The 14,976-nt window shown below is 36.3% G+C and overlaps 3 protein-coding genes across 5 annotated transcripts in view; 1 reads left to right on the top strand and 2 right to left on the bottom strand.

Annotated features, from left to right (window-relative positions):
- LOC136831560 (pro-resilin-like) overlaps positions 1-14,976 on the top strand; it is a 367,651-nt gene that overhangs the window by 200,374 nt on the left and 152,301 nt on the right. The gene's annotated exons all lie outside the window — the stretch shown is intronic.
- LOC136831762 (pro-resilin-like) lies at positions 9,310-10,129 on the bottom strand. Its single transcript, XM_067092382.1, has 3 exons — positions 10,100-10,129; positions 9,883-9,963; positions 9,310-9,762 (listed from the first exon to the last, which is right to left on the bottom strand). Exons 1-3 carry the CDS (start codon positions 10,109-10,111, stop codon positions 9,442-9,444), a joined length of 414 nt encoding a protein of 137 aa, XP_066948483.1. The 5' UTR covers positions 10,112-10,129; the 3' UTR covers positions 9,310-9,441.
- LOC136831758 (pro-resilin-like) lies at positions 13,385-14,231 on the bottom strand. Its single transcript, XM_067092380.1, has 3 exons — positions 14,192-14,231; positions 13,972-14,052; positions 13,385-13,848 (listed from the first exon to the last, which is right to left on the bottom strand). The coding sequence occupies exons 1-3, from the start codon at positions 14,201-14,203 to the stop codon at positions 13,528-13,530; spliced, it is 414 nt and encodes a 137-aa protein (XP_066948481.1). The 5' UTR covers positions 14,204-14,231; the 3' UTR covers positions 13,385-13,527.

Genomic DNA, 14,976 nt, shown 5'->3' with positions numbered 1-14,976 from the left:
TTATTTATTTTTTTCGTATTTCTACCAAAAACCTTAATGATATATGAGAAAAAATATTTATCAGTATATAAAAGAAATAGGAAGAATCATATCGCATGTTTTTCATTTTGGAATCATCTTTTAATTGTTAGAAATATGAAAGTCATTACTTTTGATTCTGGATCGAGTTTTCCAAGAGATTTCGCAATATTTTCAGCTCTATTGTACTTTCTTATGGCTAGTTCGAACATCAAATACAATGAAAGGCTTCAAAATACTTCTTCTTCTTCTCAGCTAATCCCTCGTCGACTTAACGTCTACTCAAACAAGTGCCTCTGGATTTCTCTCTTTTCGATTGAAATCAGACTTTTTTTTTATTATTCCATGACCTAAAAGTACTTCATTATCTAGTCTGACCATGGCATCGCATATTCGAATATTTTCGCAACGCCGTTTTTATCTTGCTTTTGACTAAAAATGTGCTTTTGTACCCTGCTTTTTGACTATATGTAATGGCGAAGAAACATTCTTCTGTTCTGATAACAATATAAAGGATATGGAAGAATGTTAGTTAGCTTTTTCTGATAATGTAAAAAATCCATCAGAGTTATTTTTCCAAAGACGTGTGTTGAAGTTTACTTTAAAAGGAAACTATTGAGATGGCTTTTTGTCTGTCAGTCCGCACTTTTTCTGTCCGCCCTCAGATCTTACAAACTACTGAGGCCGGAGGGCTGCAAATTGGTATGCTGATCATCCACCCTCCAATCTTCAAACATATAAAATTACAGCCCTCTAGCCCCAGTGGTTTTTATTTTATTTAAGGTTAAAGTTAGCCATGATCGTGCATCTGTGCACCGCTATAGGTGCCAACAAAACAGGCCACCAAATGGCCGTGGCTGAAAGTTTCAAGGGCCAAGCCTGAGAGATTCATGGGTCGTGGCTGAGAGTTTCATACAGCATTATACATAGTACAGAAAACTCTTTGCGCCGGAGAAACTTCGGCGCATGTTTTACTTGTTTTTATTTGCCACAGATGGCCTGAGTCGATAACCTTGATTCCATTTCTTGACTAAACAAAAAAAATACCGGTATTGACTAAGAGTGGATGTACAGTAAATATATGTATGTGTGTGTGTATATATATATATATATATATATATATATATATATATATATATATATATATAGAGAGAGAGAGAGAGAGAGAGAGAGAGAGAGAGAGAGATTCAAAAATTATCTTTATACTTAACCAAATTGATTATAATCAAACTAATGTAATTTATTGATTTGGGTGATGCAACACAAGCATGATAATAACTGGAAGAGCTTGATATAATTTTGCCACGAGTTCTGATGGCACTAGAATAATCATTATTCCAAATAAAATACAACTATCTTACTATGTATACATTTTCTTAAGGTAGGAGGTAAAATGATAGAAAAAAATCGTTTAGGCTTTTTAATAAATATTAAATACGTAACATCAGAAGACCTGGTGGGTGCCAACAGTAAAAAGGTCTTCGGGAATTGTGGGTTTATCTGAGAAGGATGTTTCGCTCGTGTCCTTGTGAGGATCTCGGTCTGAGGATTTACTTGGACTCGTTGGAGCCGGGAGCCATAGTAGAACCTCCTGGGAGCCTCACGGGACTCGTAGGATCTGAAGGAGTCAGGGGAACTGAGCCTCACCGGAGTAGGTCACATCGGCGATGTATCCTTCGCCGCCGTCGACGCGGTAAGCGACCTTCTGCAGGCGGCCGTCGGGGAGGTGGACGTAGTAGGATCCCTGAGTCTCGTCTTCATTGCGTTGCTCCTGGTGTCCGAAGTCGTTGCGGGAGGGTGGGTGGTTGACGGCCCAGTTGAAGTTGTAACGAGCCTCGCCGGACTCGAAGGACTCAGCAGAGCCAGAGGAGAACTGCAGGGGAAAGGAATTCTTATTCTTATTCTTAGTCTGAGTCTTCAGTGCTTTGAGGCTTCGATATTTCGACGTCATAGGTTTATATTAAGTTTCATCATAATTCGAAAAATACTAATAATACTCACCCTTGGGCGGGAGTATCTTTCGAAGCTTTCAAAGCTGTCGGCTGCCACGAGGGCGACTAAGCCCAGAAGAGCGAAAACGACCTGAAATTACAATTGTCAGATATGATTACTGTTGGTAAGAATCATGTGAAATAAACAGCATTTATCATATACAAATACCCAGACCCATATAAATACTCTAATTAGATGTATCTTATTGAGAACATCTCGTTCCTTGACCTTAGCAACCATGTTGATCTTGTTCGAGTCTCGAGAAGAAACTGATGCTTTGTCCTGCCTCCAGAATCATATATATACCCCAAACTGCAAGAAGGGTGGGGTCTGGTAATGAAATTTAAAACAAGTTTTTCTGTTAGATTTCCAAAGGGTTTCTGTCACTTTGGTAAGGTGCAATTGTGGCTCATCCTTAGTAAACTAAGGAAAGTATTTGAGAGATATGTTAAGTTAATTAACATGTTAATTAATATGTTAATTAAGATGTATCTCTGCAGCTTTCTTACTGTATTGAATATTGGGAAACTGACACAAAATATACCTGTAACTGTTATTTTTATTTTATGTGATTTTAAAATATTAACTGATTGCATTAATATTTCTTCCCTTAAGATAAAGGCCTATCAATCACAGAATATTTTTGCCTGAAGATTTCTGGAAGTTTTATCAAATTGTGAACATAATTTTGTTTTATTTTTCATATTGTTCCTTTTCATGAGAGTTTGGATCGAGTCATTCTCAAAATTCAAAATTTCCAATTTCGTCCTTGGTAAACATTTAAACTGAAGACAGAAAATATTTTTTATCAAATTTTTAAAATATATAAATTTGCCGTCTTAAGGATAAGTTATTAGAATCACCATCTTTAATCTCTACCACCAAGGTAAATATTTAGCTTTTCCAATACATCACCTTATCTTACCTCAGATGCTATTTTCTTGAACTAAAGGATTATAAAGGACGTATAGATTGTTATAGCGTAAGAACTTAATATTACGGTTCCCTATAGCCTTCTGTTATTTCTCAAAAAGTAGCAGTAACACAGAGATTTCTTCTGTACTGGTATTCAATAACTTCGCCGTTCATGGAAGAACATGCTGGGAATCTTCTTCGCTACGATTATAATATAAGACGTTGGACGTCCCTTCAGAACTTTGAAAAGGCGAAGTTATGTAATAAAATCTAATTTTAATATTTACTGGGCTTTTCTAGATATATTTTCTTGCTATAAATCAAATAAATTGCAGCTACAGATAGAAAAAAAGACCTTTGTGTTTTTTTATTTTCTACGGAGTTTTTGGAACATTAAGGATTTAACAAAGATATGACGTTGCATTCTTTCAGATATTTGTCATTCTCATTTTCACGTCTTCATCATTTTTATACAAATACTAAGAAATTTTCCTTATTTATTTTTCGTATTTCTACCGAAAACCTTAATGATATATAATAAATATATTTATAAATATATAAAAGAGACAGGAGGAATCATACTGCATGTTTTTTTTATTTTGGAATCATCTTTTAATTGCTAGAAAAATGGAAGTCATTACTTTTGATTCTGGATCGAGTTTTCCAAGAGATTTCGAAATATTTTCAGTTGTATTGTACTTTCCTATGGCTAGTTCGAACATCAAATACAATGAAAGGCTTCAGAATACTTCTTCTTCTTCTTCTTCTTCTTCTTCTTCTTCTTCTTCTTTTCTCCTAATCCCTCGTCGACTTCACGTCAACTCATACACGTGCCTTTGGTTTTCTCTCTTCTCGATAAAAATCAGGAAGGACTTTTTTTTATTATTCCATGAGCTAAAAGTACTTCAGTATCTGGTCTGACCATCACATTGCATATTCGAATATTCTGGCAACGCCGTTTTATCTTGTTTTAGACTAAAAATGTACTTTTGTATCCTGCTTTCTGACTACATGCAATCGCCAAGAAACATTCTTCTGTCTTGATAACAATTCAAAGGGTATGGAAGAATGATAGTTAGGTATTTCTGATAACGTCAGAAATACATCAGAGTTATTTTTCCAAAGACGTGTGTTGACGTTTCCTTTAAAAGGAAACTGTTGAGATGGCTGTTTGTTTGTCCGTCCGCACTTTTTCTGTCCGCCCTCAGATCTCCAAAACTACTGAGGCTAGAAGGCTGCAAATTGGTATGTTGATCATCCACCCTCCAATCATCAAACATATCAAATTTCAGCCCTCTTGCCTCAGTAGTTTTTATTTTATTTAAGGTTAAAGTTAGCCATGACCTTGCGTCTGGCACCGCTATAGGTGCCAACAACACAGGCCAGCACCGGCCCATGGCAGAAAATTTTATCTGCAGCGGTTGAGAGTTTCATGGGCCGTGGCTGAGAATTTCATGCATTATTATATGCTGTACAGAAAACTCGATTGCGCCGAAGAAACTTCGGCACATTTTTACTTGTTTATATATTGCCACAAATGGCCTGAGATGATAACCTTGATTCCATTTCTTGACAAAACAAAAAAAAAAAAAACCGGTGTTGACTAAGAGTGAATGTCAACTCTCCGACCTGCCAATGAAGAATTAGAGGAATTTATTTCTGGTGATAGAAATTCATTTCTCGTCATAATGTGGTTGGATTCCACAATAAGCTGTAGGTCCCGTTGCTAGGTGACCAATTGGTTCTTAGACCTCATAAAATAAATCTAATCTTCGCCAGCCCTAGAGAGCTGTTAATCAGCTCAGTGGGTCTGGATTAAACTAAGGTATACTTAACTTTTTTAAGAGTGATGTACATATATATATATATATATATATATATATATATATATATATATATATATATATATATAAGACTATGTAATAATAAAAATGTTTCTCTCGTAAATTCAAACTATACATGTAAGTTAAGTATACCTTAGTTTTACCAGACCACTGAGCTGATTAACAGCTCTCCTAGGGCTGGCCCGAAGGATTAAGACTTATTTTACGTGGCTAAGAACCAATTGGTTGCTTTGCAACGGGACCTACAGCTTATTGTGGAATCCGAACCACATTATAGCGAGAAAATGAATTTCCATCACCAGAAATAAATTCCTCTAACTCTTCATCAGCCGGCTGGGGAATTGAACTCCGGCCTATCGAGTGACAGTCCGCAGTTCTACCGACTCACCCAACGAGGAACTTACTATACATGTAAACATTAAACAGAAGAGAGAGAGAGAGAGAGAGAGAGAGAGAGAGATAATATGAGCCTTTGCCTCGTGTGTTATTAAGAGCGTAAATACCCTCCCCATCTTATCTGCCCGCAAAGCCCGGATTTTAATGCCCACTCTGACCTCCTCAGGGTCACTGACTCATGATTAATACTGTATGCCAGTTTTTATCTCAAGTTTCCTCTAGGTATTTTAAAGGTTTATTTCTTGGTTTTCTGGTCTCTTTGAAATTATAGAGAGAGACAGAGAGAAAGAGAGAGAGAGAGAGAAGCGTTAGTGACATTCAGCTACACAGAGACTTTGTTAAAGTAAGAGGTGAAATAACATAAAAGAATCAAATTTGCTTTTTAATAAATAATAATAAATACATAACATCAGAAGACCTGGTGGGTGCCAGCAGCGAAAAGGTCTTTGGGAATTGTATGTTTATTTGAGAAGGATGTTTCGCTCGTGTCCTTGTGAGGATCTCGGTCTGAGGATTTACTTGGACTCGTTGGAGCCGGAGCCATAGTAGAACCTCCTGGGAGCCTCACGGGACTCGTAGGATTCGAAGGAGTCGGGGAACTGAGCCTCACCGGAGTAGGTCACATCGGCGGTGTATCCGTCGTCGTCGGAGGCTCGGAAGGCCACCCTCTGCACGCGACCGTCGGGGAGGTGGACGTAGTAGGATCCCTGGGTGTTCTCGCCGTCTCCGGCCTCCTGGTGTCCGAAGTTGTTGCGGGAGGGGCCGTGGTTGACGGCCCAGTCGAAGTTGTAACGAGCCTCGCCGGACTCGAAGGACTCGAAGGATCCTGAGGAGAACTGCAGGGAAAAGGAATCAGAATCTTCAGTCTGAGTCTTCAGAGCTTTGAGGCTTCGATACTTCGACGCCATTTATTTTTTTAAATTGCATCATAATTCGAAAATACTTATAATACTCACCCTGGGGCGGAGTATCTTTCAAGCTTTCGAAGCTGTCGGCTGCCACAAGGGCGACTAAGCCCAGAAGAGCGAAAACGACCTGAAATTACAATTATAAGATATTAATGCTGTTGGTATAAATCATAGGAAATAAATAGCTTTTATCATTTAAAAATACCTAGGTGTATATAAATACTTTAATTAACTGTATCTTTTTGGGAACATCTCATTCCTTACCTTAGCAACCATGTTGATCTTGTTGAAGTCTCGAGAAGAAACTGATGCTTTGTCCTGCCTCCAGAACCATTATATATACCACAAATTGCAAGGTGGGTGGAGTCAGGTAATCGATTCTAAAACAAGTTTTTCCAGTTAGATTTCCAAAGAGTTTCTGTCACTTTAGCAAGGTGCAATTATGGTTCATCCTTAATAAACTAATTAAAGTATTTTACAGATATGTTAAGTTTAAGCTCTGCACCTTTCTTGCTTGATTGAATATTGAAAAAGGCAAATAGATGCAATATATTTCTTGGACAGTTCAATCTTTTATTTTACGTCATTGTCAAATATAAATACATTGTTAATATTTATTGCCTCAGGATACCGGCCTGTCCGATGATAGAATATTTTTTGCATGAAGAATTTTAGGAGTTTCGTCAAATTCTGAACAGAAATCCCTTTTTTATTTCTGGATGAATTCATTCTCAAAATTCAAAATTTTCAATTTGTCCTTTGCTCGTCGCTAGACTAAGTAACTATTTAAAATGAAGACTGAAAATACTTTTTTTTATCAAATTTTCAGATATATAAATTTGCAGTCATTAGGATAAGTTAATAGAATCACCATCTTTATTCTCTATCACCAAGGTAAATATTCAGTTTTTCCAATACATCACCTTATCTTACCTCAGATGCTATGATATGAAAGTGATGGATTATAAAGGACATATAGATTGTTATAGCGTAAGAATTTAATATTACAGTTCCCTATAGCCTTCTGTTATTTCTCAAACAGTAGCAGTAAAACAGAGATTTCTTCTGTATTAGTATTCAATAATTTCGCTGTTCATGGAAGAGCATAATTGGAATCTTGTTCGATGACCACTATGATAAAGACATTGGACGTCCCTTCAGAACTTTGAAAAGGCGAAGTTATGTAACAAAATAGAATTTTAATATTTACTTCTCTTCTCTAGATATATTTCCTAGGTATAAATCAAGTAAATTGTGTTTTTTATTTTCTGCAGAGTTTTTGGAATGTCAACGATTTAACAAAGATATGGCATTGTATTCTTAGAGATATTTGTCACTCGTTCTCATTTTCGGGTCCTCATCATTTTTTATGCAAATACCAAGAAATTTCCCTTATTTATTTTCCGTATTTCTACCAAACACCTTAATGGTATATGAGAAAATATATTTATTGATGTATAAAAGAAACAAGAGGAATCATATTGCATGTTTTTCATTTTAGAATCATTTTTAATTGTTAGAAATGTGAAAGTCATTACTTTTGACTCTGGATCGAGTTTTCCAAGAGATTTCGAAATATTTTCAGCTGTATTGTACTTTCCTATGGCTAGTTCGAACATCAGATACAATGAAAGGCTTCTTACTAGAATTTTTCTTCTTCTTCTTCTTCTTCTTCTTCTTCTTCTTCTTCTTCTTCTTCTTCTTCTTCTTCTTCTTCTTCTCCTCAGCTAATCCCTTGTCGACTTAACGTCGACTCATACACGTGCCTTTGGGTTTCTCTCTTCTCGATTAAAATCAGAAGGACTTTTTTTATTATTCCGTGAGCTAAAAGTAATTCAGTATCTGGTCTGACCATCACATTGCATATTCGAATATTTCGGCAACGCCGTTTTTATCTTGCTTTTGACTAAAAATGTGCTTTTGTATCCTGCTTTCTGACTATACACAATCGCAAAGAAGCATTCTTCCGTCTTGCTAACAATATAAATGATATGGAAGAATGTCAGTTAGGTTTGTCTGATATTGTCAAAAATACATCAGAGTTATTTTTCCAAAGACGTGTGTTGTAGTTTTCTGAAAAAGAAAACTATTGAGACGGCTATTTGTCTGTCCACCTGCTTTTTTTCTGTCCGCCCTCAGATCTTAAAATTTACTGAGGCCAGAGGGCTGCAAATTGGTATGTTGATCATCCACCCTCCAATCATCAAACATACTAAATTTCAGCTCTCTAGCCTCAGTAGTTTTTATTTATTTAAGGTTAAAGTTAGTCATGTCCATCTACTACATCTGCAACACAGGCCACCACATGGCCGTGGCTGAAAGTTTCAAGGGCCACGGCTGAAAGTTTCATGAGCATTGGCTGAGAATTTCATACATTATTATATGCTGTACAGAAAATTCGATTGCGCCGAAGAAACTTCGGCGCATTTTTTACTTGTTTATATTATCCCACAAATGGCCTGAGATGATAACCTTGATTCCATTTATTGACAGAATTAAAAAAATACCGGTGTTGACTAAGAGTGGATGTGCAATATATATATATATATATATATATATATATATATATATATATATATATATATATATATATATATATATATATATATATATATATATATATATATATATATATATATATATATATATATATATTATATATACATATACATATATATATATATACAGTATGTATATATACATATATATATATATATATATATATATATATATATATATATATATAAGACTATGCAATATAAATATTTCTCTATATATAAATTAAACTATACATAGTAAACATTAAACAAGAGAGAAGAGAAAGAGAGAGAGAGAGAGAGAACAGAGAGAAACAAGAGAGCCTCGGAGAGAGAGAGAGAGAGAGAGAGAGAGAGAGATAATATGAGTCTTTGCCTCGTGTGTTATTAAGAGAGCTCAAATGCCCTCCCTTATCTGCCCGCAAAGCCTAGACTTTATTGCCCACTCTTACGTCCTAGGGTCACTGACTTATGATTAATACTGTGTGCCAGTTTTTTCTCAAGTTTCCTCTAGGTATTTTAGAGGTTTATTTCTTGCTTTTCTGGTCTCTTTGAAATTATAGAGAGAGAGAGAGAGAGAGAGAGAGAGAGAGAGAGAGAGAGAGAGAGAGAGAGAGAGAGCGTCAGTGAAATACAGCTACGCAGGGACCTTGTTAAAGTAGGAGGTAAAATAACAGAAAAGATTTATATTTGCTTTTTAATAAATAATAAATAAATACATAACATCAGAAGACCTGGTGGATGCCAGCAGCGAAAAGGCCTTTGGGAATTGTGGGTTTATCTGAGAAGGATGTTTCGCTCGTGTCCTTGTGAGGATCTCGGTCTGAGGATTTACTTGGACTCGTTGGAGCCAGAGCCATAGTAGAACCTCCTGGGAGCCTCACGGGACTCGTAGGATTCGAAGGAGTCGGGGAACTGAGCTTCACCGGAGTAGGTCACATCGGCGGTGTATCCGTCGTCGTCGGAGGCGCGGAAGGCCACCCTCTGCACGCGACCGTCGGGGAGGTGGACGTAGTAGGATCCCTGGGTGTTCTCGCCGTCTCCGGCCTCCTGGTGTCCGAAGTTGTTGCGGGAGGGGCCGTGGTTGACGGCCCAGTCGAAGTTGTAACGAGCCTCGCCGGACTCGAAGGACTCGGCGGATCCTGAGGAGAACTGCAGAGGAAAGGAATCAGAATCTTTAGTCTGTCTTCAGTGCTCTGAGGTTTCGATACTTCGACGCCATGATTTTATATCAAACTTCATCATAATTCGAAAAATACAAATAATACTCACCCTTGGGCGGGAATATCTTTCGAAGCTTTCGAAGCTGTCGGCTGCCACAAGGGCGACTAAGCCCAGAAGAGCGAAAACGAACTGAAATTACAATTGTAAGATATTATTGCTATTGGTAAAATCATTGGAAACATACAGCTTTTATCATTTACAAATACCTAAGTACATACACATACTCTAATTAAATATATCTTATTGGGAACATCTCATTCCTTACCTTAGCGACCATGTTGATCTTGTTGGAGTCTCGAGAAGAAACTGATGCTTTGTCCTGCCTCCAGATTCGCTTTATATACCAGAAACTGCGAGGTGGGTAGAGTTTGGTAATCGGATCTAAAACGAGTTTTTCCTGTTAGATTTCCAAAGAATCTCTGTCACTTTAGTAAGTTTCAATTACAATTCCTCCTCAATAAACTGAAGAAAGTACGATAGATAAGTTAAGTTTTAGTTACGATAAACTTCTGTACCTTTTGAATGTTAAAAAAAAAAAAAAAACCTTGCGTAAAATATTCCTATGAGTTTTTTATTTTTATTTTACGTCTTTGTGAAATATATTAACACATTGTGTTAATTTTCCCAGTAGGATGCCGACATGTCAAATCACAGAATTGTTTTTGCATGAAGATTTTAGTAGTTTTGTTCTTAAGAATAGAAATTCTTATAGAAAAAAAATTCTTTTCTTTATTTCTTGTGTCGTTTAGTTTTCTGAAAATCTGGCTCAATTTTCTCACAAGATTCAGAATTTATATTTTTGTCTCTTTAGTTTATTGTTAGATTAGATAAATATGTAAAATGAATCCTAGAAAATTTTTCAGTATATTTTATAAATATAATTTTTGTTGCCATCTTAAGATTACGTTATTTTCAGTCCCCATTTTATATATCTACTGCAAATGAAAGTACAATTTCCTTTTTTCCAGTTTTGGTATTTACTGTAATTTTAATCAAATATTTTTTAAGCATAAGTCATAAGTTGTTTTGGATGTCAAAAATATTTATGAAGGTTCCAGGTGTGTCGACGTACCGAAAAAAAAAGACTGATGTCCCTTTAATTCATTAGAGAGCTTTTGGGATATAGAGTTATACGAGTAAATGGTGTTGATTCCTTCCAAAGACTTGTCATTCATTTTTTGGCATAATTTTTTTTTTTGTGTAGAACCTTAGGAGTTATTTTTAAGATTAACAAAAATTTAGCAACGTGAAATTAAAATTTCCGTATTTCCCTTTTCAATAACAACAGATGAGGGGAACAACAGTACGGTGTTAAAAGTGAACACGTAAGCAAATCTCTTAAAGTTTCTTTTCTGATGCACTACCTGATTTTTGATTTCTCATATTTCCATCAAGTACAGAAACGGAACCCATTTCGGAATGGCATATGGGAAATCATAATCATTATTATATAAAAGAAACAGCGAGGTGTTAGGGTCTGCGATAAATAAAAACCCAGATTTATTTCATCTAGGAATCCATCTTATAATTATCAGAAATGTGAAGGAAAGTGTATTGGCTATTCACGTGTTATGGTCTAACGATCAAGGAATTATGCAGAAGGATTATATCTTCGATCCTAGAGTGAGCATCCTACGCGACTTCCAAAGATTTTCGGCTGTGATCTACTTTCTTGACTCTTTCGAACATCAGACCAAATGGAAGACCCGAGAATATAACTAATAATTATGTTAACACCGCGTGCCTTTGGAATTCGCTCTACTTGGCATTTAAAGCAAGATGGACAATTAGCTTTATTCCATGAGGTTTGACTGGTTCTCTCACAATGCTGTTTTCTCTTATTTCTGTTTACAGAAACAAGACTGGAACCTAATTCATAGTGAACCCGTTGCGTTTAATTGCGAAGAAATATTCTTTTGTCTTCATGACAACATGAAAAATGCGTGACGAATGTTAATCTTGGTTTTCGAACACGATATACAATGAAAGGCTTTAGAATACTTCTTCTTATTCTTCTTCTTCTTCTTCTTCTTCTTCTTCTTCTTCTTCTTCTTCTTCTTCTTCTTCTTCTTCTTCTTCTTCGTCCCAGCTTAACCCATAGTTAACTTCATGTGGCCTCATACACTTGACGTTGGATTTCTCTGTACTCGATTAAAATCAGAAGGACTTTTGCTATTATTCCAAGAGCTTTTAGTGGTTCAGTATTGGGTCTGACACATTGCATTTTCGAATTCTTTTGCAAAGGAGTTTTCACTCGTTTCTGCCACAAATGTGCTTTTGGAGCGTAATTAACGACTGCATGGAATTAAGAAAAAAATCTCTTATCTCCAAAACAATATGAAAGGTACGTGATCTGATACGTTGAAAATATATGAATAATATTTTTACAAAGATGTGATTTTGTGAGACTATGACCTTGATTTTTTTACAAAAAAAACCGATTTTGACTGAGGGGGAAGAGCAGAGGCATACATACATACAGACATACATACATATATAAAAAAAATATATATATATAAATATATTTACGTATATATAAATATATATATATATATATATATATGTATATATATATATTATATATATATATATATATATATATATATGTATGTATATATATTTATATATACATATGTATATATATATATATGTATACAGTATAAATATAAAGGCCATACAGTTCTGAAAATAATTCTTTGATATATCGCCCCCCAAAAGCCAAAATATAAACACTATATGCAAACACTGAACGAGAGAGAGAGAGAGAGAGAGAGAGAGATGAGAGCCCTTGCCTCGTGTGTTATTAAGAGGGCCCTAATACCCACCCTGACCTTATCTGCCCGCAAAGCCCAGATTTTAATGCCCACTCTGACTTCCTCACGTCCACTGATTCATGATTAACATTTCGTGCGATGACTCAGGAACGGTTTAACGAAAATGGTTTGTACACCTTTATCAGTTCATTTTTTGGGTGTTCTTGTTCTTCTAATCATTTTACACTTTTCTTATTGGTTCTGCGGTCTCTATGATTAATAGAGATTCTTAAGAGAGCTACTTTGTGTCATATATATATATATATATATATATATATATATATATATATATATATATATATATATATATGTGTGTGTGTGTGTGTGTGTGTGTGTGTGTGTGTGAAATATGTGTATATATATATAATATATATATATATATATATATATATATATATATACATATATATACATATATATATGTATATACATTATACATATACATATATGTGTGTGTATATATAAACGGATATAAAGATAGATAGATACATACATAAAGAAGGAAAGCGAGAGAGACAGAGAGAGAGAGAGAGAGAGAGAGAGAGAGAGAGAGAGAGAGAGAGAGAAAGTCTCTACAGGTAATTATCTACATTGGTTGGAATTCAATTCATTCCATTCACTCCAAGGCTCTGGTGTAGCACCACAAACAAGAATAATAATAATCAGGGAAACACACTGACATGATTTTGATCGTATATAAATTTTAGTAAGGTAGGAGGTAAAATAATATAAAAGAATCATATTTGCTTTTTAATAAATAATAAATACATAACATCAGAAGACCTGGTGGGTGCCAGCAGCAAAAAGGTCTTTGGGAATTGTGGGTTTATCTGAGAAGGATGTTTCGCTCGTGTCCTTGTGAGCATCTCGGTCTGAGGATTTACTTGGACTCGTTGGAGCCGGAGCCATAGTAGAACCTCCTGGGAGCCTCACGGGACTCGTAGGATTCGAAGGAGTCGGGGAACTGAGCCTCACCGGAGTAGGTCACATCGGCGGTGTATCCGTCGTCGTCGGAGGCGCGGAAGGCCACCTCTGCACGCGACCGTCGGGGAGGTGGACGTAGTAGGGATCCCTGGGTGTTCTCACCGTCTCCGGCCTCCTGGTGTCCGAAGTTGTTGCGGGAGGGGCCGTGGTTGACGGCCCAGTCGAAGTTGTAACGAGCCTCGCCGGACTCGAAGGACTCGGCGGATCCTGAGGAGAACTGCAGGGGAAAGGAATCAGAATCTTCAGTCTGAGTCTTCAGAGCTTTGAGGCTTCGATACTTCGACGCCATTTATTTCATATAAAATTTCATCATAATTCGAAAAATACTAATAATACTCACCCTTGGGCGGGAATATCTTTCGAAGCTTTCGAAGCTGTCGGCTGCCACGAGGGCGACTAAGCCCAGAAGAGCGAAAGTGACCTGAAATGACAATCGAAAGATGTGATTATTATTGGTATAAATCATAGGAAATAAACAGCTTTTATCGTTCACAAATACCCAAGCCCGTATAAATACTCTAATTAAATGTATCTTTTTTGCAACACATGTCATTCCTTACCTTAGCAACCATGTTGATCTTGTTGGAGTCTCGAGAAGAAACTGATGCTTTGTCCTGCCTCCAGAATCACATATATACCCCAAACTGCAAGGTGGGTGGAGTCTGGCAATGAAATCTAAAACAAGTTTTTCCTCTTAGATTTCTCAACTCAGGCTTTGATACCAATATGTTGCATCAATCATTCTTCTCTACAAACGGGGGAAAGTGTCTCAGAAACATGTTCAATTTTAGTACCTGAAACTTCAGGAGCTTTATGCTTTCCCTAGCTTCTTTTGTACGTGAAAACAAACAGAAAAAATATTTTTCAGTTTGTTCATTTTTTTTTCATACGTCTTTGACAGGCTGCATTGTAATTGTACTTTTTCACCTAGAGCACTTGGGTATGGGAACATAACAATAATTATCTTAAGCCCCCTTCAACTTGTTTAACAACACTATTGTTTCACTGACATTTGTTCATTCAGCATTCCAAATATCTGTCAAAGAAAGGGTTATCCTTTCTTTCACAATTGGTCACCATCTCTTACGTTAGTTACTGTTAAAGATAAGGCTCCTATGGCTCTATTGACTAACTGAAGGCAATAACGTAAACTTCTCACGACCCTCTGCTCCAGGGATGAGCCGTTCTAAAGGTTGACTGGTTATTGTGAATGCACTGGATTGTTCTTATCACACTCTTCTCATTCTAAATTTACTTGGTGATGGCTTAGGGTATCATCGTGTAACATTGGGATTTTTTTGATCTTTTGTGAAAATTGTTTTCGTTCCAGGCATGGGAAAAATTT

Source organism: Macrobrachium rosenbergii, chromosome 48, assembly GCF_040412425.1.
Source record: "Macrobrachium rosenbergii isolate ZJJX-2024 chromosome 48, ASM4041242v1, whole genome shotgun sequence".
Classification (NCBI taxonomy): domain Eukaryota; kingdom Metazoa; phylum Arthropoda; class Malacostraca; order Decapoda; family Palaemonidae; genus Macrobrachium; species Macrobrachium rosenbergii.
Note: the sequence above shows the minus strand (reverse complement) of the source record. Positions and strands in the feature narration are given on the sequence as shown.